Genomic DNA, 24,466 nt, shown 5'->3' with positions numbered 1-24,466 from the left:
AGAGCTCACACAAGATCCATATCTCATTGTAATCTTGTTTTGATCACGTATGGTCCATATACACATAGGCGTAAGATGTTACGCATCTGCACAACCCGAATTTGTATATGCCCGAACCTGTATATTTTTTTTGTGCCCATTTGATTCCTGAGGGTGACTCAGGCTTGACTCGCCCCTTGACCGAATCTTTCATGGCGGGTTCATGCTTCCCCATTGTAGGAGTCATGTACTCCGACAATTAACTTTTCCTAATGTGTTATTTACTCTTTTGTAGTGTCGTGGATCTTTTGTAGTGTTGTGGATTGTGTAGTACATTTCTACAACACCATATTGTATTGTATTAGTATTACTTTTTACTTTTTCCCAGGAGGTCATCCAAATACCGTTAAGATTGAGGAAAAAAAAGTGCACCCAAAACACGTGCTAAAAACACAAACGTATGACCTTGAGGAGGAAACCCAGCACTAAATTAAATTGGTCACCGCTATGTGTGGCCGATCGCTGGCGAGCCTCCAAAACCACATAGCGAACTCTTCGTAAACAACATTTCCATAAAGGTTACGACACTAAGGACACCGCCATCTCCCGCCCAAGAGATTTTCGCCAAGAGAGGGAAGAGAGCTACCTCAATAGTATTATTATATTTTCATTATTCATGTCATGGCTGATTTAAGACCAAGCTACACAAGCCATGATGATATGCAAAAGAAACTCAATGTTCCTTCTCTAAATAGTTGAGTACTCTAGTTAGTCTACTTCTATGGCATGGCATGGAATATATGAAACATCATCATCAATCAAATATAAAAGGACCCAATAAGGTGTCGACATGCAAAGTCATCGATATTTAGTATATGTTGCTGCTTTGTTCTCTCCACTCATCATATCAATTTATATTTTAAGGTGTAGATCTGATATTAACTTACTATTAATATATAGATCATAGTTACAATCAGTACGGGTTAGGTCAGGATTTGTAGGTAGCCTCCCCTTGAACGAGTATGCCTTTGCAGCAAGTTTCCTCATCATAAAACCTTCTAGCAAGAATGAAGAGCCGCCTCTGCTGTAGTGATGTGGCTCTGCATGAATGCAAGCAGAGTCAGCTGGAGACAGTATTATTATACTCAATCCGTCTCTAATATAAGAGATTTTAACATTTTACTTACAATTTTACTTAATCATTTGTCTTATTTAAAAAAAATTATTATTATTATTTTGATTTACTTTAATATCCAAAGTATTTTAAGCACAACTTTCGTTTTTTATATTTGCACAAATTTTTTTAATAAGACGAGTAGTAAAACAGTGCAAGCAAAACGATGCAAACAAAATGTCAAAATTTTTATATTAGGGAATGGAGGGAATGGAGTACTTATTACCCACGCTATTCTGAATGGAGCCAAAAACTGATATAACAACGAACGAACGAACGGATCTCGACGTATTAAAACAAGAGCAGAGTAAAAATAAAATTATTAAAACAAGTGATTGTTATCGCTGTCTCCCACGCCTTTGCGCCTTGCTAATTTATACCAGCAAAATGGCTAATTTATACCAGCAAAATGGCAACATGAAATGATCCCGCGACAGCAAGCTACTATTGCTAATGAAACCGAACACCGGATACTTTGTTCTCCTCATTCCTGCGTTGGTTTTCGCCTTTTTTTGGCAGTCACGGATTTCTGTTAAGATCCAACAGCAGCACGTATGCATCGCACACAACTGAACTGTTGGATTGCTTACAAATATAATCATGCACGCACACTCTTGCCGTTCGCGGCCAAATTCTAGTACACTGACCTACAGTCATCAAAAAGACAAAATGGCAGTTCAGGAAAACTAGATCCAATAATTAATGTTTTTTACTAACCTATGATCAACCAGCTACAACTCCAAGCATCTCCTCCAAGTCCCAAGGCAGGTCCTTTTGCAATGGTTTCAGTTAAATCCGAACATACACTCCAAACAAAAAGCTTAACATCAACTCTTATTCTACTACTGAATCTGCCGATTCAGCGGCACCCTGGTACCGATCCAGCAGCCTCCAACACGACATCTCCATCGAGTGACCGACCAATACCCAACAGCCCTCCTAAATCAAGACAACCAAACACACAGAAAAAAAAGAAAGAAAAAAACACAAGCACAAAAAGGAAAAGAAATGCTGACATACCGCCAACACGCATATACACCAGTTTGTGCTGTAAAAACTAATATCAAGATTCTAACAATAACCCAATACAGTGGACGAGTGTATTACATCCACAGAAGCACAACCCCAAATCAAGATCAAAACCGAACAGAGGCAATAATCTGTGGGTGTTTAAATCTTATCAAGAGCACATCATAAACCCTTACCTCTTCTACAGGCAGGCAGCTCTTAGACTTAACTGAAAAACCTCCCCTCAGATATACTCCAACAGCGACCGCCTATGAAAAACCTGCACAGGTTTTCCAATGACACCACCAATCACAGCAAGTAAAGCACCAATATCTCTTTGCAGAGGCAGTGCTTAGTAACTAAACCAACATAAATTCAAAGTCACAAAAGAAAGACACAAGGAATGCTACTTTTCAAAGATATGCTTCTTATCTCTGGAACTATCAAGGGTAAAAGGTCGCTCGGACTTTATCAACAATTTCCTCACCAGTCACTTACATTGGCCTCTCGGATGGACCCTGTTTCTCAGAAAAAAAAAAGGAAAAAAGGAACAAAAAGAAAACAGAAGGGAAAGAAAAACAATGAATACCAGGATATATACTCAATTACACACACATATACTATCTTTGTTTAGAAATACACATTAATTTTAGATGGACTGATCAGAATTAAGCAGCAGGGAAGATAGTAAACAAGAACCACAGGGCAAGTCTCTGCATTAATCAAAATACAGAGTAAAATGGACTGGTTACGTGTTCTAAGATTTAAATACGTATTAAGCTATAGATCTTTTCAACCATTACTGATGCAGACATAATGCAAATCATACGCATAACAAATACAGGGAGCATGTCAACTTAATCAAAGGATGTTTACATGTAGAAACATCTTTGGATCATTGCACTAGCCAAAGCATGCCAATTGAAATGTATCACAGCCTACAAGAGAAGTGGTTTATATAGCCTTGTATAATGGACTTTACTTGAGTACGGAAAAGTGTGACCTCCCTTGTATCTTCAATTGACACCCCAGAATGAGCTCCAACTCTTCATGGAACCACAAGCCTGCAACGACAAATATATGGTTGGTTTGACCTCAGTACTAAATCACCTCACAAGCTCCAGCGTTACATCTAGAAGTTTACTCCACAGAAAAAATCTCCATCTGAAGAGTTAATGAGTACATTTTTATAGATCAGATGAACACTTCGATCAGCACTCAAGTTCTCCATGTTCTTCATATCCTGCAAATAAAACTCCTAAATCAGAAAGGAAGATAACAAACACCAATTCATCTATCTGCATCCACTGATCAAGTAGATCCTGTGATCAGCCAACTCAATGATATAGCAACCATCAAGTAAACACTCTGGTTAATATCATATAGCAGACTCTTCAGTGCCCACAAATGCACCATCAACTCCAGGTTCATGTCGCCCATTAAGGCCAGCAACAATAGGTTTATCTTGTTTGTCTTGTGCAAGAAATGGGTCCTCAAGGCGTGGTGCAGAGGACATATCAGTTTCATGAACGACCTGCTTGGCTTCCTGGATACCCTGATCAGCTTCTGAGAAATCATTTGGCACCTTAACTCCAGTATCATGGTTGATGCCATGAACATCTGAACTAGCTGCTAACTGGTTATGCTTCCTACGAGGAGAGTCCTCGCTCTGAACTTTCCTTCTATCTGAAGACAAGGTATCATCAAGGAGACAATCATCCTTCCTAGACTTGGAACCCTCTTCTGATTTCTTTGATTTATGCTGATCAGTGGTATCTCCATGATACTTTTCCCTTGAATGCCTTGAACTTCTATGGGATCTTGAAGATGAATGACGGGAACGTCTATCTCTAGAATGTCTTGATTCATCCTCTCTGTATTTTCTGTCCTTACGAGAAGAATCATCCCTGTCATGACTCTTGTCTGTTTTCCTATTTGTATCATGATTTTGTTTTTCATGATCACCATTTCCTAGGCTTCTCTTCTCAGATTTTGATCCCACAGAATCCAAATCCCTTCTGTCCTCCTCAATATGATCCTCATCCTTCCTCTCATGACACTCCAAAGCAGCATCATGTTTAGATCTCTTGGAATTACTATTCAGCATTTCATCTTCTGATGCGGATGAACTCCTTTTATGAGCAACAGAAGACACATCTAGTTTCTTATCTTCCATTGGATCCTTTAGATACTTTTCATCTTTGTCACCTCTATTGCCTCTATCAGATCTCCTTTTTTTATCCTCCATCTCAGATTTTTTGCTGTCCTTTTTATCACTGTTGCGATTCTTCTCTTGAGATCTGGATCTAGAACGCCTACTACGGCGAGAAGAATGATGGTCACGAGTTGGCGACAATTTGCTTCCTTTGTGCTGTCCTGGTGACCTTGAACCAGCTCGAGCTGACCTCCGTGATTTCGAAGGGCTTAAACTTTCTTCTCTGTGTCGCTTGGGTGACCGAGAATCAGATCTGGAGGACTTCTTATGCCTTGGACTTATACTTCTACTTCTGTTTCTTCTTGAGCTAGATGAATAGTGGTCACGAGATCGGTCGCTCTCTCTTCTCCCAGACCTGCCATACTTGTCTCTATCATCCCGATAAGATCGATCACTACCATACTTTGAGTGGTAAGATCTTGATGGTGATCGTGATCTACGCCCTCGTGTGTGTCTAACCGGCGGAGAGTATGATCTAGACCGCCTGCTCCGGCGGTACTTGATAGGTGATCTTGACCGAGATTTCGATCTACGGGCAGAAGGTGATGGCGACCTATAAAATAGGCATACTAGTCAGTGTCCATCTTGCAATATGTATAAAGTAAAAAATTGAAGTATTTTTTCTTTTTGTTCAAAGTAGGGGCATGTCTAAGGTTAAAAATGTGACAGGTGAAAATTTCATGCTCCCATGCAGTTAATGAGTCATGTTGCTCATCGCAAAAAAAAAAAGAGTCATGTTGCTGAAAGTTGACATGCCGAGACATCTCCCATTCTCTTATGAATGCTTCACTTTGAATATTGATACAAGAAAACCACACATACATATATACAAAAAAAATGTGAAATATATATGGAATAACAGAACCACATTGTTGAAAACTAAAGCCACCACTTCAAAATAAAGCACAACTTTCTAATCGCATGTGCCCCATCAATCACACCTCTAGTACGAAAAAAAAAACATAGCAAGATTTTCTGCACAGAAGTAAATATATTATCTAATTTCATTTCCTACAATTGAAGCTGATAAGAACCATGAGGGATGAGAACACAGTCTCTGTCACCTAAATCTTACGAGCAAATGACCAGAATTTGTTACAATATGAGGAGAAAAAAAAATCTAATCAACAAATACTAAAAGCATACCGTAGCAGTTCAGGTAAAATTAAAGAAGAATCAAGCACTACCTTGACTTCCCTCTGGCATCCTTCTCTTCGACAGTTTCCCCACCAAAGCCCTCCGCTTTCAACTTCCTGCTTATCTCAGCAGCCCTTGCAGCTGCTGCTTCAGTGGCGGATTTCATGGTGGCTGCGCGCGCAGCAGCCTGTTGAGCTGCTATTGTCTGCTGCATTATCAGAGCCTGCTGGAATTGCATCTGTTGCAACTGAACAGCTTGCTGCATCATCATGGGCAGATTGCTATTTGCCAAATTAGTTTTGGGAGGGAGGGATTTGGCCATCTCAACATTCAAGGGGCGACCACCAACATCCATGTTGTTGAGTGCCAGCGCTGCAGTTGCTTCTTCTTGTTTGGAGTATTCTACATAGGCAATATGTTTTGAGTCTGTGATGGTGCAATCAACCACTTTGCCACAGTATCCAAATAGCTGCTTAATATGATCCACCGTAAGAAGTGGGCTTAGGTTGCTAATCTGAACCATTTTCTTCAGAGCATCACCTTTATCAGTTTTATCTGTTGAACCTACAACAATGGAACGTGCAACGTAAGCAATGTATCCTTTGGCAAAAAAGAAACACTGTTTAAGTTCTTCAGTATTACATATTAGGCCCTTCAAATACCATTGTTTTCTCATTTTGTCTCAGCTACAAATTTAATGTTTTCTAGAAAGATCTAAGATGACTGAATAGCGACAAATATGCGCAGTATCAAAGCTATTTTCAGAAGCACTCTCGGTGACAAAAGTATGGAGGGTGTATTAATGATAAAAAAAACTCAGATTCGTTTAATCTGCTCAGGAAGTGTATGATTTGTTTTCATCCATAGCAATTATACAGGCATTTAGCTAGCTTCAGCAAAACAACAGAAATATTGATGCAACTAAACTGAAGTTCCATATAGAGTTTGTAGTAGTAAAGATGACTAAGATAGTAAAAATCAAGAGCATCAGCATAGAAACTGAAACCAATGCAAATATGCGAGGCAGACTATACACTCATAACCCTAGAGCATCTAGGGACAAGAAAACAGCATCCCTTAAAGGTTGAGGGATTACCTGAAGCCTCCCCTCCTGCAGCCTTGGAATCAGCCTGCATCTGCGCAGCATGTGCCTGCAGTGCCTGTGCAGCCATGATGGCCTGAGCAGCAGCCATGGCAGCAGCAGATGGTGCCATGGGCGCCTGGCTGAGCGCACCGACAGATGTAGTGGCAGCCAGCACGGACATGAGCAGCTGCTGTGGCGGGTGGTTGAGCTTGCTACAGTCTGTGGCCTTGGTGCACTTGCCGTTGATGTGCTCCCGGCAAATCTCCCCAAGCGAGGCACCAACACCAGGCAGCACAACCCCACCAGAGGCACCAGTAGACGCAGCAGGGAGGAGGCCGAGAAGGCTGGGGAAGGCAGCCGAGAGGGCGCCAGCGTAGTTTGGCATGTTGGGCATGGTCTGGTTGACCATGTTGGGGTAGGCGGAGGAGACAGCCGGAAGCGTGGGCGGGAAGGTGGAGGTGACGACGGTGGCGGCAGTGTTGGATGCGCTGAAGAAGACGGGGAAGGGGCTCCCCATGACGGGCGACCCGTCGAGGTCGACGTGGACCATGTAGTTACCGCGCTTAGGGACGACGTAGGTGACGGCGTAGGAGCCATCGCCGTTGTCCTTGACTGCACCTTCGAGGTCGTCGCCGCCGACGCCAGCTGCCGGGGAGACGCGGACGCGGACGCGCGCGCCGCCGGTTGGGACCCTGCGCGAGTCCCGGTCCTTGGAGACGACGGTGAAGGTGGCGGGGGCACCAGCGGAACCACCAGCGATGCCGGGGCCGGCGGCGGAGGACTTGGAGGGGTCGACTGGACCGGGAGGGGCATGGGGGCGGTCGTCGTCGTCGTCGTCTGCGTCGGAGTAGGCGTCCCGAGAGGCTTGGGCCGGGGAAGAGGGGCGGTGGAGGTCGTCGTCCTGGTCGGGGTCGTCGGCGGCGGATGCGGAGAGGGCCTTGAAGGTGGCGTCGAAGGCGGCCTTGGCGGCGGCGGCGGTCTCGGCCTCGGATTTGAGCTTGGCCTCCTCGGCCTGGCGCACCCAGATGGGCTTGGGAGCCGCCATGCGAGGAGAGGGAGATCGACGGGGCTAGGGTTTGGTTTCGGCTTGGAGCCTGGAGGAGGAGGATTCGATTCGATTCGATTGTGGGGAGGAGAGGGGAGGTGAGCAGCAGCAGCTTCTCAAATCCCAAATCTCTCAACAAGAGGGCAAGGGAAAGGGACTTGTTTCTCCTGTTGTTGGGCCGTACCAGGACCAGGACCAGGACCAGGCCCAGGCCCAGGCCTAAGCCTACGCCCACTATTCGTTGTTGGATTAAGTTTACCAAATTTATCCTTAAACCGAAATACCATATATAACGGGAACCGCCTATGCATCACTCGGGTGATTTTTGAGAAAAAATCACCCAGATTTTTTTCTTCCCTTGGATTTGCATCCAACGGACTACAAAATAAACATATGTAATTTTAGTTATATAGGACTGTAATTTTATATTTTAGTTTCAAATGTCTTAATGTTTTAACCGTTAAAGAAATCAATTTTTATTTAGAAAAGAACCGGGCCTAAGCATCCAACGCACGGCCTTATCCATACATGCAGCCCCACCAATTCTTGCATAAATCTTGGCCCACATATGGTGCGACTAAAAAAACGTGAAATGCCTAAGAAAAAATCACACGATAGACGTGTAGCAAAATCGTATATAACGGGTCCCTCAATATACAAAACAGGATCGTCCGAGGTTTTAGGCAGTATTATGCCCGGTTTTAGCTGACATGTCAAAGCTGGGTCAATGTGGGACTCACGGGACCCACATGTCAGCGGCTAACGCCCACAAATCACCACCTAGGAATAGCAAATTTCCAAGCGACCCCATGGTACAAGGCTACAAGCTTTGACGACGAGCCCTGATCCACTAATGAAGCTTGCTCTACGCCTCTACCATGAAACCTCCTAGAAGATAGCTCGGATTCCACTAAATTACCTCTTTCCATACAGAGGTTAGGAAAACCTTCACAAACTTCTCGCGGCTCACCGCACGCTTGGGAACTCACTGGGCGACGTCTTGCCGTCTAGAAGGCTTAACCCCCAAGAGTAACAAACACAATCGAATACTTGCTTGCTATGAACTCAAGTGTTCAAAGATTAGAGTGAAACTCACTAGCTCTTAACTTTCCTTCTCAACCTCTCTCTCAGCACCAAAACCCTTCTCTTATCAAACCTCTTTTCAAATCTCATTCACAAAGAGTTCTACCACAACGGTATGATATTGGAGAATGACTCTTTGGTTTTGGATGAATCTGAGCTTGTCCAAAGTCAGCAAGCATGGATGGAGGGGGTTAGCCATTACACACAAGTATGTGCAGTCCCCAAAGTATCTAGGTCTCGGGCCCGAAGTCTCCTAAACACCTCGAAAACTAGCCATCATGCACAAGTAAGTACAGGGGGCCAGAATCTCTTGGATTTGGCCCAGAGTCTTTGGGAAGCCTTTTTGGGTGCCTGGAGGTTCTATTCCAGAGTCTCCTGTAATGTAAGCCCCGGCTTGCACAAGTTTGGAGTCTCTTGGTCTCGACCCGGAGTCTCATGACCACTTGACAATACCTGAAGAAAAAACCATAACTTCTTGCTTCGGACTCAGTTTCCAATGATTTTGGACTCTATGGAAAGCTTATTAAAAGGGCTACCCAACCCCACCAAGAACAAAGCTTTTAAACCACTCATAGGATAGACTAAAACTTGGATTTCTTTATATGGTAGCACTTCCATAGGTCACTTTGAACACTAAGACATAAACAAACACATCAACGTTGCATTCCTCTTAATAGTACAACATTCCTATACTCAAATGCAAATAGAAAAACTATACCAATACAAATGCCTTCACTTCATCTTGTTTCTTTACTTCGAGGGTTGCCAACGTCAAAGTCATTTCACCTTCAGGACTATTCTCCTACAACTCAATAAACGTATTAGTCCCAAATCAATTATACCCTTGCCTTGATCAGTGCCCTTAATAATAAAAAACAAATCACATCTTATGATCTTTGGCATTACATTTTTCATTTTTCAAATGATTGACACAGATAATCCGTAGCTTCGAATGGTTTCACATGGTCCATCGCGACAATGTCTTCACTCACCCCTCTCCATCGAAATTGGTTTGTAGTGCCAAGCCCCTTGCTTGCCCTTCGCCACCTCATGGTCCATCGTAGCCGAGTTTCACTTGCGCTTCACCGTCTTGCCATAGGTAACTACTTCATATTACACATCTTCAATCTCTTCTCTTTGGTTCTCATCAACCGATAACATCCATCCTCTAGCTTCTCACACCATCTTCATTTTTATCAACTTCAACAATGGGGTTTACTCCTTCAACATGTCCACCAACTCATGATGGGATCTCCTCAAGCGTTATCATCGTCAACATTTGATTCTTGTTGATTCCCAGTATATGAGGTGTCATATTTCTTGTCATAAATCCACAACCTTATCACTTGAATCTCACATGTCAACCTTCAACCTTTTTTTTCTGATGCTAAAACATAACGTATCATCACAAACTCATAGCAAAGGTTAATTCCAACAACCTTGTCATTAATCACCAAAACTCATCCTAACGCGAGGTTAGAGGACTTGATCTTTTACTCATTTCTTCCCAATCCCCCTCCAGGGCAGTGACGCATGGCTGGTTGTTGCATTTCTTCGGTGTAGCGAGGATGGAGGTAGTGGGGGACGAGGCAGGAGCGGAGGACAATAGGGGCAGCCGGTCCTCCTCCATGCAGAAGCGTGGGCGGGGCATCGGCGGTAGTGGAGGGGTGGAGATGGTGGCGTAGGGGCGAACAGGGACGACATCGCGGATCTACAAGGTGAGGGCATCAACGTCGCCTCCCCGGCCATAGACACGCTCCCATCCCTCGACCCCGCATTCACCTCCATCTCCCCACCAACGTGGACGCCAATGCCACTGGGGTGACAAAGCGACGGTCGCAACAGCAACAACAGCTCAACAACGGCTTCAACCTGGGTGTCTTCGATGTGGGCATCAACTATAGGAGCATGCGACATCTTCTTCGGCTCTATCGCGGCTGAGGAAGCCACTGTCTTCTCCGATTCCGTCACGGCGTGGCGTATGGTGAGGCCAGAAGTAATTTGGGAGGAGGGGTTGTTGGGGGCGATGGATGTGTGGAGCACGAAGGAGGGCCCACCAGTGGCGGATGCGGCAAGGGCGGCTTCCTCCTCAGGGGTGGGGAGCAAGGATGTCTTGTGGGAGCGTTGGTTGAGGAAGTGGCCAGAGTTCTTGAGTGACATGATGACGGTCGACGCAGCCTCGGTGGCTAGAGAGGGATGATACGTGGGTCCCACTGTATTTTTTTTATTTTTAACCGAACAATAACAGGTATGTGGGTCCCATAGTTTGTTTCTAACTTTAAGTGCCATGTCAGCCGAAACCGTAGTCCATACCATTTTGGGACCTTATTTGCACCGTTATTACGGTTGAGGGACGAATTTTAGACTCGGTGACTGTTAACGACCAAATTTGGTAATATCAGTATCGGAGATGAAGATTAGATTGAAGCGGGATCAAAGATGAAGATTGTCGCGGAAACAGAGTAAGAATCGGCTGAAGTCCGGATCGGCTACGATTGGATCGACTGAGTTGGAGTCAGACTTGGTTAGGTGATGCAGCCGATTCTGACAATATGACTTGGTGTACGACATCGGGTTGGGTTGAGGTGCTTCAAAATGATTGCCACGCATGGATAGAGTCCTGGGAAGGCAATTGTATCTATTAATTAGGACATTTTATGTAATTTCCTTAGAGATATGCTTGGGCAAAAGTCTGCCCTAAAGACTTGTGGTATCTTAGAGTTTGTTAGAGATAAGAGACGTGTCCGGTATGGACATATTTTGTAATTCTCGGGTATAAATAGGCCCGAAACTCATGTAATCAATTAACCACACACGTTCAATACAATTTCGGCGCATCGCCACCTTTTTGGTTTAGTTTTATTTCGACGAGTTCTTGCTTTCGGGTTGAGCTGCATCGGTTTCGATCTTCAACAAGAGGTAAAACTTGTTATGACGGCTTGTGTTCTCGGGATTAGTGCTTCCATCTTTATGATACTCTAATCTTGTTTACGTAATTCGTCGAGTTATCATATATCGTACATAATCTCTGGCAATATCGCTATCTAACCTACAATCGGCTAACATCTATTAGTAGAGGGCAGCCGATTAGGTTAGATTTTGATGTTGATTTAGATTATATAAGATATCTACCACTCTATGAAACTTCCAGCGGCTTGATTGTCTAGATATTGTTCTTCTTTTCATACTTAATGCTGTATTAGTTGAGTTTGATCTATTAAGTCGTGCTTAGAATATCAATCTCTAGCCTGCCTTCTGGTTGCCGATTAGGGTAGTATCGTAGTTTCAGCCGATCTTATCTGATTTAACCATATTCGCTCTATATGCTTCAGTGACATGTTAAATCCGCCCTTTATGTCAAGATCTTATTGCATTTAAGTATATTAAGCTTTTGTTTGATATATTATACTTGTTTTAATATCCTGATATAGAGTAGTATCGGAGTATTAGCTGATACATGCTAGATCTATATGATCGGCTATGCTATAAACATATATAGTCCTGTTATTAATATATATTTCGATCCAAGTGATTTATATTGTCTCGGCATGGTGACCGATCTATCCCAATCACTTGATTTAAATATATATCGATATAAGAACTATATATTGGTAATATCTACAGCCGATCGAGTAGGTTTAGTTCTTTATTATCTATTTATAGTCGTCGATCGATTCACATATGACATCGGCTCAAAAATAAATGATATGTCATCGGCACTTAGCCGATCGGCTATCATTTATAGATTTAACCATGATCTATTTGTTTCTATTTCTCGTTGATTGCAGGATCAAATCAACTGGCACGCTAACACACCCGAAGGCGAGCTTTGGACCTGCACTGGAGTTAAGCAGATCTCCTAGGCCTCGTGTTTTACGTCAACAGTGACAAATTTGAGGAACCAAAATAAACTTATTTCTTCGATGTTAATTAGTAGTTGCAAGGGACTAGCCGACGCTCCATTAAGGGTGTGTTTGGTTCCTAGTCAAGGTTGGATGGAATATGACGGTCCATATTTTGCTGAATATGGAATATGGTGATCCAGTTTTTTGGTGGAGTGGATATGTCGATCCAATTTTTTTGTTTGGTTTTAAGGATGAAGTTGGATTTAGTGATCTTTTTTTTGTTGGGAGAGTAGGATGGATGAGTGGTTCCAATCACTCTTTCATTAAAGGTGGTGAGTATACCCCTCTTCAAATTCACCTAACCCAAAAAACAGTACTTCCTCCGTTTCAGGTTATAAGACTTTCTAGTATTGCCCATATTTATAATGATGCTAATGAATCTTTCAAAAATGAGAAAGAAATAAGAGAAAATTTGATCCATAGCACAGGAAAAAACCCGGTACCAAAAAATAGCACAACAAATTTACCACTTCGACCAGAAGCACAGGGCACCAATTTTCTTGCGATTCATAACACTCCCATCACATTTGCCATCCAAACATGTGAGTTGATATGAAAAAAAGACTCATTTGCCCTTCTTCCCCAAGCAAGAGGGCAATGGAGCTCAGACCAACGGCTCCCTCATGCTCCCCCCGCGTCGCCCACGTGCAGGCCACACGGTGGGCGAACCCCGCCGTCGCTGCCGCCCCCACTCCCCCCTCCCCCTTCCTCGCCACCGCCTGAGCTCACCGCCGGCAAAGCCGACTGGTGAGCGGGGATGGCGGCGGCGGGGCCTTCTCCCGGCGTCGGTGAGTGGTGGCAGCGAGGTCTCCCGGCTAGGCGGCGGCAGATCCGGTGCCGCCGTCGCTGGATCTAGCAAGGCCCTCCGACTACGGCGGTGGAGGGGCCGCTGCGGCGCGAGGCGACGGTGACTCCAGCGCGCGCGGGCGGCGGAGGGCAGTGCTCGGGCTGACACGTTGAGGCGTCGGGGCCAGCCGGGGCCTCCACCGTCGGCTCCGGTGGACGGCGAGACGCGTCGGGGCCAGCTAGGGTCTCCACCGTCGGCTTCTCCGCCAGCCACCGAATCCCCTTTGTCCATGCTCCCAACATTGCCACCAGCTCCGTCTCCGCCCATCGGATCATTGGCCTCGGCATCACTTCTAACGACGACGACAGCCTCACGGGTGGCTCGACCGCGTGCAGCTGCGAAGCAAGGCAACTTGGTTGACGGCGGCGGCAGTGGCGGCGACTGCTTGCGAGGTGCGGCGTGGCGACGACGGCTATGGCTGGAGGGTGGTTCGACCGTGCGCGGTTGGCCCATGCGATGGCTGCGAGGCACAGTGAGGCGACGACAGCGGCTCCTTGCTCGACCGCGCATGGCGTAGCTGCTCTGCACAGGGCCTGACGCGACGAGATGACATGGTCGAAAGGTAAATTAGTCCGAGGATATTTTTTTCTACTCCAAACTAACACCGTTAGCTTAAAATATAACGGAAGTACTATGTATCGAAGGAAAATTGGTCCCCTGTGTTTTTGGTCGAAGTGAAAAATTTGTTGTGCTATTTTTTGTGGTACCGGGTTTTTTTTATGTGCTATGGATTGAATTTTCTCAGGAAATAAAAGCGGAAAGGAGAAAAACGGAAAAAAGGGAAAAAAAATTGGTCCCGCCCGCCGACCGCCGCCGCGCCCCCTCTCCCGCCCGCTGCCCGCCGCCCGCCGCCGCGCCCCCTCTCCCGCCGCCCGCCGGCCGCACGCCTCCTCTCCCGCTCGCCGGCCGCGCGCCTCCTCTCCTGCCGGCCGCCGCCGCGACTCCTCTCCCGCCGCCTGCTCCAGATCCGGTCATCGTCGTCTCGGTCGTCGTTGTCGTCGTCCCGGTCTTCGTCGTAGTCGTCTCCTGCCGGGTCGTCATCGTCGGGGCGGCGGGTTACGGGCCCACGGCTCTTCAGTGCCTCTCTCCTCGGGGCGTCCGTTCAGCCATGGCGCCGCCGCCGCCGCATCGACCCTACAAGCGCCCCGCCATCTCCGACCAGCAGCGCCGCCGCGACCTCGCCCTCCAGGCCCAGTCTGCCCGCCGCGCTGACGCCCAGGCGCGCGCCCGCAGCCTCGCCAACTCCCTTCTGTCCCCGTCCTCTGCCGCTGCCGACACAGCAGTGGAGGGCGACAGCGAGCGCGATCATGAGCCCACCGTCGCCGAGGCCGCTTCCAAGCTTCGCGGCTCCGATGCGCGCCGCTGGTTCGCCCGCCAGATCATGCTCCCGGAGTGGATGGCTGACGCTCCTCCCCACCTCGCCACCGACTGGTTGCTACCTTCCCCTCCCTCTCCCAACTCCTTCTCTTTACTACTACGCATTTCAATTCGAGTACCCCTGTTATGTTAGTTATGATTCTTAACCTGCAAATTTCACTTTTACTGCTTATTAAACTGTATGTAGTATACTACTACTACTACAAGTTTCAACAAAGGATCGGCCTCAACAATTCTTCTCTATGTGTAGGCATGTTTTTGCCAGACCTGCCGGGAAACGGTGCTTGGTCGTCTCTTGCAACGGCATCACCATTAGCAGGCTCCGAAACGGATCCATTCTCCACCGATTCCCTTCCGCTCTTCCAAATGGATCAAAGAGAGACATCTCCGGACCAGCAAGTTCCTATTCCATCCTTGATTGCATCTTTCATGAGGTGCTACCACCTGATCCATCCTTCTTGACCTGCCTTTTCTTTCTTTCGTTTTTGGCTTGTTCATTCATAACGTTGTCGTCTCTCTTGTGCTGCAGCCTGATGAAACATATTACATCATTGATATGATCTGTTGGAGAGGCTACTCCTTGTACGACTGCACCGCTGAGTTTAGGTTCTTTTGGGTGAATTCTAAGCTCATGGAGACCACTGCTGGTGATCCTCCATCAACGTACCATCGCTACAGATTCAGTGCTGTCCCTATATACGAGTGCACGCTTCAGGGTCTTCAAGCAGCATACTCAGGAAGCACACCATATGTGAAAGATGGCTTGCTGTTTTACAACAAGTAACTTCTCTTTCTACCTTTGATGATGTCTTCTTTGTTAGACATGCCCTCATATCTGCTAACTGCCTTTACAGTTTACATCACTGCATTGACTAACTGTTTGTTGTCTTTTCTCTTAAAAGGCATGCACATTATCTAGCTGGTATCACACCCCTTGCACTGGTCTGGAAAGATGAGGCTTGTAGTCAATATGTTATTGACACAGATAGCAAGGGACAAGTCCCAAGTGAGCAGCATGTATGTTTCATTCTTTCAATGTTTGCTTCATGTTGCAGCTAGCAAGATAATTATTTTGCCGATATAACTCCATTTTGGGGCATTTTGTTTCTCTTTACAAAAGGGCATCATATTTAATAATTATCATCTTCAATACTCTCAGACAAAGATGTTGTCAACTCTGATGTCCTGCTACTACTTCTGTTCCCCAATACAAAACTTCTCACGTGCCTTGTTTCTTCCTGTACAATCAGATTGTGCTGGATCTGCAAGAGGATGGAAAGCTTACTACTTCTGATGATCCTCCAGTTGTCTTTGGTAGCTTGGACAATGAATTCATTCAGAAGGTACTGTTGTGTAATGCAGCCTACATTAAAAAAAAGTGATAATTACATAGGATTATATGCTTTCATGGTTCCCCGATTTTTAAGGGTGGAAATCTGCATCAGAGTACCTTCCACATGGTGCTCCAAGCTTTTAGTTGTTGATATGAAACCAATGAATGGTTATGTTGATTGTATACCCTATCTGGAAGTGTTACAATGCTATGCTTATAAAGTAACGTGCTTATCCTGATTAGGCACCAGAAGTGCCTTCCTGCACTGTGATTTCAGTCCTTACCTGAACCTGTTTGAAGCATTAACTTACTGTTACATGGCTGTACAGTCAAACCTGCGGCCAGGGAATCTTCTTCGCTTTGCTGTCAAAGATGAAAGAGTGAAACTTGTGGATGGAAAGATGGAGATTAGTGAGCTTCAATTTGTTGGAAAGCCGAATCGTGCTCGTGCTTTTGCTGACAGCCACTCGAAAGTAAGTGGCCACTTGAGAATGCATTTTTGCTGAGAAAATATCATCTCATTCATGCCTTGTAGCCAATGGTTTGATCGCCTTTTGTATGTTCAGGCTTTGTTCCAGTACGCTGCTAGGCATGCTCCTCTGAGAATTGAGGATCTCGTTGCCTCGATTCAGTCAAACAATATGGAGCTTGAATCTACGGATGTTGAAATGGAAGGTTGATGGGAGGGAATTAATGATTCGTCATCAGATCAGACAAGGAGGATACATGTGCTAATTTTACTGGATTCAGTAAGACATGGACGGTCTTTATGCAGGAAAAGGAACAAATGTAAAGTAGTAGTATATGCATCAGAAATTGTTGTTCCAGGTTTGGATGGAATGGGAGCATGATAGTATTAGCTTGATTGGGACTATTACACATTTATTTACACACCAGATTGTCTTGCCTTAAACCTAACCAAACCATTTGCTAACTGTGCTGCTAGCGTCCGGTAGAATATTGTTCAGATCAGATTGTATAGTACAAGACATTTCTGGCTAGGTTCAGATGGAGATTTCAGCGAATGATGTGATTGTGTGAAAACCATGATTATCAGGGAGGGGTGCGTTTCCAGGCCTGACAGATATTATCACCTCAAGGCCTGCGGCGGAAGAAAAAAATATACTTGTGATTAATAGAGGTGTTACTGAAGTACTACTAGGAGTGATGTTAATGTGCAGCGCAGCGGCGGAGGGGATGGCAAATTTGCTGAGTGAGAGTGGAGTGAGGCTGACCTGCAGTCTTTGCTGCAGCGGCTTCTTGGTAGACGTCTGTCAAGAAGAGGATCTGGGAGGGGCGGTCCGTGCCCAGAGTCTGCCAGATCTCGTAGTAGCTGCTAACCTCGCGCTTGGCCCTGCAGCATGGGTGCATGCATGCATGGTGAATTGTTTGTTTTGTTGGTGATGGATGGTAAGCCTTACTACCAGCTAAGGTAGGCACCCACCCTATTGTGGTGTCGAAGAATCCGCAGAGGTGGTCGCGGAGATCGCCGTGTGCAGCGGTGTTGGCGAAGATGAGGCGCTGGGCCTCCCTGCTTCCGCTGGAGTAGATGTAGGCCTTGGCACGCCATCGCCGCAGCGCGTCCGCCGCGTCGTCGTACACCTCGCTCCGCAGCTCGCCGCTGTCGAAGCCCCGCCGCCAGATGCGCCCCTGCAGCTGCTTCAGCGCCGTCACCTTCCTGTCCGCGCGAATCATGCTCTCCACGTTCGCCGCCAGGGCCTCCACCACGGCGCCTTCCCCTTCCCCTTCCGCATCCGGCGGAACCGCCACGGCACCGTCGACGCCCTGCGCGAGGTCCTCCTCCACCTGCGCCCGCAGCAGGGCCACGTCAGCGCGCGTCTCCTCGCTGCTGCCGTAAGTGGCGGCCAGGTGGCGGCGGACATTGTCGCGCGCGTAGGGGAAGAGCACGTCCGCCACGAAGGAGATGGGCGTCGTGGTGCCCTCGATGTCCAGCACCACGCGTTGCTGCACCACCATCCATCCATCCATCCATCAATCAACAAATTAAGATAATAATGCTCAACAAATTAGTAAGATCGAAGCAGCTTACTTACTATTGCGCTCAGGTCAGGAAGCTCGGAGGAGGCCATGGCCATGCCTGCTCGGAGTCGGAGGCCATGCTTCTTATTTTTGGCGTGGGATGGGGAGGAGACTACTGGGACAGGATGGCACCACAGCGTCCAAGGCCGGTTGCTGCTGCTGCTGAGAACGGTGGTAGCCTGCTGCATCTGCATCTGCACCTGCATGCTACGCTCCCTGTCGCGGATGGAATGGATGAGTAATATCAGATGAAATTACTACAACTACTACTACTACATGTCACCGGAAAGGAAAGGAATGGATAATGGATTGGATATATGGGCGCGCGACTGTGACCACCCAGACACTGACCAACCAACCACACAACGCACCCAGATTTCATCCATTTCATTCTCTCACACACCAACCACACGCACTCCCCTTGGAGTCCCCCGATTTCACATCGCATTGATGCCTTCAAAATGCAACACAATGAATCAAAGCATAATGCTTCGGCCTCATCATTCTCATGGCTGTTCATTTTGTCCCATGCCTGAAAAATTCTGACTTCCACAATAAAAACAGGGTTTTGGACTCTCACCCAAGGAGGTTTTGTTCCGGCGTCCATCCTAGAATGAAATCCTGCTCCGATCCCATGATCCTAGTATGTTGAATCGTTTACATTAGTCAACATTACTAAAAAGACGGCCGATCTGTATATACAAGGGAGGGAAAAGGCACGAAAGGAGAGCATACTTTGGTCTTGTAGATGGATCATCTTGTTGTTGCGATGCAGATCAACACCGGCGCGCAGAAGACGAGCCACGGGGGAGCGGGGAGCCACGACCGAAATTCCTTCAATAGCAAATTGAAACGGAGAGAGTGCTGCCAAATGGCCCTCAGACTTCCAGTAAGGCAGCAACATCTATGCAAGAAAAATTATACTGGACACTTCTTTTTGAAAACAAAGAAAGCACAAGCTGCAAACTAAAATATAGAGTAGTACCAAAATCACACCAGGGCTACACTAACTACAAATCCTCATTTATAGTAAGTACATTCTCCGTCCTAAAATATATACTATACTACTAAGATATCCAATCTGGTCCTAGATTGCTATATTTTGGGATGGAAGAAGTACATAGATTATACCTGAGAGATGTCTCCTCAATCTTAGGTCATCCACCAGCAGTTGCAGCCTGCATTCTTCATCTGACTACAACCCTTTTCCGTTCCTGGCGACAGCTAGCCAAGCTCCTACCAGTAGTCTCCACAGGAGCAAACCCCATCCTTGAAATGGTGGAACCTGCGTGAGTCTCTTACGATGATATCTCTGTTCACAATCTTTGATATCATCTTGATGACAGCATGGCAATCTAGGCACGCAGTCAGATTCTTCATAATCCTGATAGGTGTCCCAGCTGGGGTGTTCATCAGAGCAAATGCAATGGCCAATCTCTCACTGTGGTATTTTAACGACTCCAGCTTTAACTCATGATCCACCATATGCAAGGCACAGGTTATGTCGGGCTTATAGCCTTGTTTATCCATCTCTTTGTATAATCTGTCTAGCTCGTCTTTAATCTCATCTATCATTGGGCTGGTTAGATCATTTGAAGAAAAGCTGTATATCTTTTGCTTGATTTCAACCCAACTGTAACCCGACTCTTTCCTAACCCCTCTGTCTCTCATAATCTTCTTCACGCATGCAGCATCTTCCCACTGACCAGCTCTGGCATATATGTTGGACAATATAACATAGGGTGTTGCATCTGTGGGTTCCATACCGAACAGTTTATCAGCTGCCACTCTAGCTAATTCCTGGTTTCCATGAATTCGACACGAGTGAAGAATGGAGGTCCATATTATTGGATCAGCCTTGAATGGCATCTCAACCAACATTTTCTGAACTTGAGAAAAACAGCCTACCCGACCCAATGTATCTATAACACAAGCATAGTGTTCCTTCCAGGGTGATATACTATATTGGTGTTTCATCAAGTGAAAGTACTTCATGCATTCATCTGCAAGACCATTGTGACTGCATGCTGCTAGAACACTCAAGAAGGTGACTGAATCTGGATTAAAACCACAATGAAGCATGCCTTCAAACATCTTGATGGCATTCTTTGCCTCTCCATAGTGAGCGTAGGCTGAAATAACAGCATTCCACGAGATGGAATTCCTCTCAGGCATCTCATCAAATGTCCGAAGTGCCTCGTCCAAACAGCCACACTTAGCGTACATGTCAACAAGGACACTCCCGGAGAATACACTGGACTTATAGCCTGACCTAATGAGGTACGAGTGCAATTGCCTTCCTAGCCCAATCATTGCGAGGCTTGAGGAAGCCTTGATGATGCTTGAAAACGTTGCCCTGTCAGGCCTTAGACCAGCTCTTCTCATGTCAGAGAACAATTGCAGAGCTTCTTCATGCTGTCCATTCTGCACATACCCAGTGATCAAAGCAGTCCATGAAATGGCAGATTTTTCACTTCTGTTAGAAAAGTTACTCTTTGCAGCATCGAGCATGCCGCATTTTGAGTACATGTCAATCAGCGCATTGCCCAAAAGATCCTCAGAAGCAAGGCCCAGAAGGACCAGCTGAGCATGTATTTGCTTCCCGATGTGCACGTCAGGCAGAGACCCAGCTACGCTTAGCATAGTAGCATAAGGCAACACCTGCCTGTCGAAACCCAGCTTCTGCATCTCCCTGAACAGCCGCAGCACCGTGGCAGCGCACTGGTTCCAAGCATAGGCTGCAATAATCACATTATAGGAGACATTGTCCCGCTCTGGCATCTCATCAAACAGTCTCCTCATGTCATCAAGGCAATCGCATTTGGAGTAGAAATCGAGCAATGAGTTGTTGACAAACACGTTGAGCACTGAGGTGGATCTGAGCACGAGAGCGTGAACCTGATGCCCAAGGAGGAGATGAGCCATACCTGCTGCGACTGTGAGAATGCTGGAGAAGGTGAAGTGGGTGGCGGGAATACCAGCGCGGCGCATAGCAGCAAATAGTTGGAGCGCCTGGGTGTGCAGTCCCTCCTTGGAGCAGCCCATCATCATGGCGTTGTATGTGACTGCGTCCTTATCGTGCATCTCCAGAAAGACTCTCCGGGCAGCAGCAAGGAGGCCGTGCTTACAGTAGGCGTCTAGCAGCGTGTTGCAGACGAAAACATGGGTGTCGAGGCCGAACTTGATGGCGAAGGGATGGAGCGACGGGACAGTGCATCCAGGCAGGTTAAGCACGGTGGTGACGGTGACGCGGTCTGGAATGACACCCTCCCCGAGCATAGCGCGGAAGAGCGACAAGGCATCGGAGGTTCGACCGGCAGCGGCGTGTGCCCTCATCATGATTGTCCAGGTGGTGGCGTTGCGATGAGGGGAGGAGAGGAAGAGGTGTTGTGCAGCGGGGAGGTCGCCAGAGCTGGAGTAGGCGGAGAGGATGAGGTTGAGGGAGAAGATGTTCTTGTGGGGCATTTGGTCGAACATGGCGCGGGCGCGGTGAAGGTGGCCGGAGGAGAGGAGGGAGCGGAGGCCGAGGTTGAGCCGGTAGGTGAGGACGTCGAAGCCCGTCTTGACCATGCGGGCGTCGAGCGGCGTGGCGGCACGGGGGAAGGGGAGGGGGAGGGCCGCGGCGGCGACATTGGCGACGACGGTGGCGGTGGTTTTGGAGGGGTGCATCAGAAAGAAAATCGCCAATCGCCACTGACCGACCTCCACCTGGGCCTCGAGCGAGGTGCCTCCTGTCCTGCCCGCCGGCTACTCACCTCCACCTGTTGCCCTGCCGTCTGCCGGAGCGCTGTTGGGCGCCGCCGCCGGTTGTCGAGAGAGGAGGCTTCTTCGTCTGCTACTGCTTCAACCCAACCATGTACTAGTAGCTGTAGGTGGAGTGACCCAGGGGCATTTCGGTCATCAAATGAGAAAAAGAAAAAGAAACCCCAGTAAAGTCAAGGAGTAATCAATTTGGCAATAATAAGGGGAGAGTTTATTTTAACGAAGCCCACGATTCGGATGTAGTAAAAAAAAAGGAAATCAGAGGGGTAATTTGGTCATTTCAGCTTACCGGGCTGTGGGAAATATTGAAGAAAAAATCAAAATGAATTATTAACCCCACGATGCCAAAAAAAACAGACACACATATACACACAAATGAGTCAATGTTGTTAGTGGCATTTTAACAAGAGTAAATTACACTAGCGGTACTTAAACTTGTAAGCATGTTTCATCTAGGTCCACGAACTTATAAAGTGTGTATTAAGATATCTAAACTTGGTTTATTGTATCATCTCGGTCCAAAATCTTATTTGACCGCGGTCCATGTGACATGCCATATAGATGACAACGTGCGTTATTTTTTTCTCCCTTATTCCTCAATCATTTTTCTCTTCTTTGTCGCCGCCGTCGCCGAGGAAGAAGGCTGCACCGGCACCACGCCTGCTGGCGCCGCCTGGGAAGAAGGCTGCTTCAAAGGCACAACACCTGGCGCCGCCGGAGCATACTCCTTCCAAGGAGGAGACGTCGACGGCGTCGCTGGAACGGGCATCGTGGTGCCGTAGCGGCCGCCGGCTTGGGCGCCGCCAGTGGGGCGCAATCCTTTTGGACTGCTGTGACCGTCGGCGGCTCCTCTAGCTTCTTTGGCTGGGTCGACGCGTAGTAATCCACCTCCACCGCCTTCGACGACGGCGACCCTGCGACACCCTTCGACGGCATAGCCGGCAGGACCTACGCCGCCGGCAGAGACTTGGAAGGATTTGCCTCGACGACTCTCCTCATGCTCAGGTCGAAGCAGCCTGAGACTGTGCTGTTCTCCACCATCTCCCTCACGTAGTCGCGCAGGACCACCACCACCACCACCATGCCCTGTCGTCCATGGCGGCTGCTCACCGGCTTCCGCCCCGTCACCATATCCAGCAATTAACACCACCCCGAAGCTGAACATGTCGCACTTGTCGCCGCCGTGCCTCGAGCTCGGCGACGACGACGACGCTAGCTCCGGCGCAATGTAGTCTGGTAGGTTGCTCGGTTCAAGCAGAAGCTTGGCTAGCCCGAGATCTAAGAGCTTTGCTTCGTGTTCTTTGTCCAACAGGATGCTTCTTGATTTGATGTTGAGGTGCAGGACCTGAGGTTTGCAGTCATGGTGAAGGTACGCGAGCGCGCGCGCCGTCGCCACCGCGACCATGAACCGCCGTTCCCAGGACAGACCGCCGCTGTCGCCGTCGCTTCTCGCCGGGACCCCACCGGTGAGCTTGTTCCTGGACCAAATTGAGTACCTTCAGGTTGCGGCAATTCGCCATGGTTTCCGGCGGCACGCACAGTTTATCGGGCAGCTCGCTGTCCAGCTGTTGTAGGAGAAGTCGAATCCGGCGAGGAGAACGCAGTTGCCGATGCCCGTCGGGACGCAGCCGGTGAGCGTGTTGTGCGTGAGCGACACGCAGCGGAGGCGGGGGCACTCACCGAACAGAGTCGCCGGGATCTCGCCGAAGGTGAGGAAAAATAAAAAGGGAAAGAGGAAAAAAAAGCCATATCATCGTCTACGTGGCGTGCCATATAGGCATGACCACGGTCAAACGACACTTTAGACCGGAATGATACAATAAACCAAGTTTACGGACCTTGATAAACGCTTTGCAAGATCGTGGACCTATGTGAAACCTTGTGACAAGTTTAAACCGCTAGTGGATTTTACTCTTTTAACAATTACTCCTATAATGTTGTGTTATTTTATTGAAGGTGGAGTGACATATCCTCATTTTTCTCAACTCCAGTGTGACGCAAATCAAATTTACTAGGATTTTTATCAAGCACCATTTAGAATTGCATCTTTGCCGTTAAAAACTTCCTAATCAAATGCTATGTGCCTGTCTAGAAATTTAACCGGTGAAGTTAGAACTCTATAACAAGCGATGAGGTTGCTCGAAAAAGGATCAAAAGCAATATTGAGTGTTCCTACATGCAACTACGAAATAGGCCAGATGACCAGAAATTGAAGATGCTAGTGCAGTACCTGAAAGGAGCTGTTGTAACTGGTGTGCAATAACTATATAGAATTTGCGTCCAAATCAAATGTATCCCACCAATATTGTTTTTTTCCCTACGAGACTCTTAAGGGTATGTTTGGGGGAGCTTCTAGCTGTTGCTGTTTTTTCCAGAATCAGAAACTCATCTAAACAATCCAGCTTTTAGTCCAGATTCTGAGAAGCTGTAGTTATAGAGTCCAGAAAATGAACTAGAAGTTAGAAGTTGAGAAACTC

At 47.1% G+C, this 24,466-nt stretch overlaps 3 protein-coding genes across 10 annotated transcripts; 1 reads left to right on the top strand and 2 right to left on the bottom strand.

Annotated features, from left to right (window-relative positions):
- Positions 1-758: 758 nt before the first annotated feature.
- Positions 759-7,745, bottom strand: LOC127773383 (uncharacterized). Of its 6 annotated transcripts, none has more exons than XR_008017562.1 (7): positions 6,610-7,745; positions 5,564-6,077; positions 3,345-4,929; positions 3,144-3,225; positions 2,572-2,679; positions 2,359-2,441; positions 759-1,079 (listed from the first exon to the last, which is right to left on the bottom strand). XR_008017562.1 is itself a non-coding variant. In XM_052299448.1 (3 exons), the coding sequence occupies exons 1-3, from the start codon at positions 7,640-7,642 to the stop codon at positions 3,540-3,542; spliced, it is 2,937 nt and encodes a 978-aa protein (XP_052155408.1). In that variant the 5' UTR covers positions 7,643-7,745; the 3' UTR covers positions 3,243-3,539. The 6 variants fall into 6 exon arrangements, 1 of the variants encoding a protein (XP_052155408.1); XR_008017563.1 differs by having other exon boundaries at positions 2,649-2,679; XR_008017564.1 differs by having other exon boundaries at positions 2,660-2,679.
- A 6,569-nt stretch (positions 7,746-14,314) lies between these two features.
- LOC127785672 (uncharacterized) lies at positions 14,315-17,212 on the top strand. Its single transcript, XM_052313066.1, has 7 exons — positions 14,315-14,908; positions 15,105-15,288; positions 15,384-15,634; positions 15,757-15,871; positions 16,105-16,197; positions 16,517-16,660; positions 16,754-17,212. Exons 1-7 carry the CDS (start codon positions 14,586-14,588, stop codon positions 16,865-16,867), a joined length of 1,224 nt encoding a protein of 407 aa, XP_052169026.1. The 5' UTR covers positions 14,315-14,585; the 3' UTR covers positions 16,868-17,212.
- LOC127785658 (probable bifunctional methylthioribulose-1-phosphate dehydratase/enolase-phosphatase E1) lies at positions 16,991-22,092 on the bottom strand. Of its 3 annotated transcripts, XM_052313063.1 has the most exons (7): positions 19,359-19,377; positions 18,963-19,061; positions 18,808-18,867; positions 18,242-18,443; positions 17,632-18,152; positions 17,423-17,541; positions 16,991-17,289 (listed from the first exon to the last, which is right to left on the bottom strand). In XM_052313063.1, exons 3-7 carry the CDS (start codon positions 18,861-18,863, stop codon positions 17,192-17,194), a joined length of 996 nt encoding a protein of 331 aa, XP_052169023.1. In that variant the 5' UTR covers positions 18,864-18,867; positions 18,963-19,061; positions 19,359-19,377; the 3' UTR covers positions 16,991-17,191. The 3 variants fall into 3 exon arrangements, 1 of the variants encoding a protein (XP_052169023.1); XR_008019817.1 differs by lacking the exons at positions 16,991-17,289; positions 17,423-17,541; positions 17,632-18,152; positions 18,242-18,443; positions 18,808-18,867 and having other exon boundaries at positions 18,968-19,131; positions 19,359-22,092; XR_008019818.1 differs by lacking the exons at positions 16,991-17,289; positions 17,423-17,541; positions 17,632-18,152; positions 18,242-18,443; positions 18,808-18,867 and having other exon boundaries at positions 18,968-19,061; positions 19,359-22,092.
- Between the last annotated feature and the right edge of the window lie 2,374 nt (positions 22,093-24,466).

This window comes from Oryza glaberrima, chromosome 1 (genome assembly GCF_000147395.1).
Source record: "Oryza glaberrima chromosome 1, OglaRS2, whole genome shotgun sequence".
Lineage (NCBI taxonomy): Eukaryota > Viridiplantae > Streptophyta > Magnoliopsida > Poales > Poaceae > Oryza > Oryza glaberrima.
Note: the sequence above shows the minus strand (reverse complement) of the source record. Positions and strands in the feature narration are given on the sequence as shown.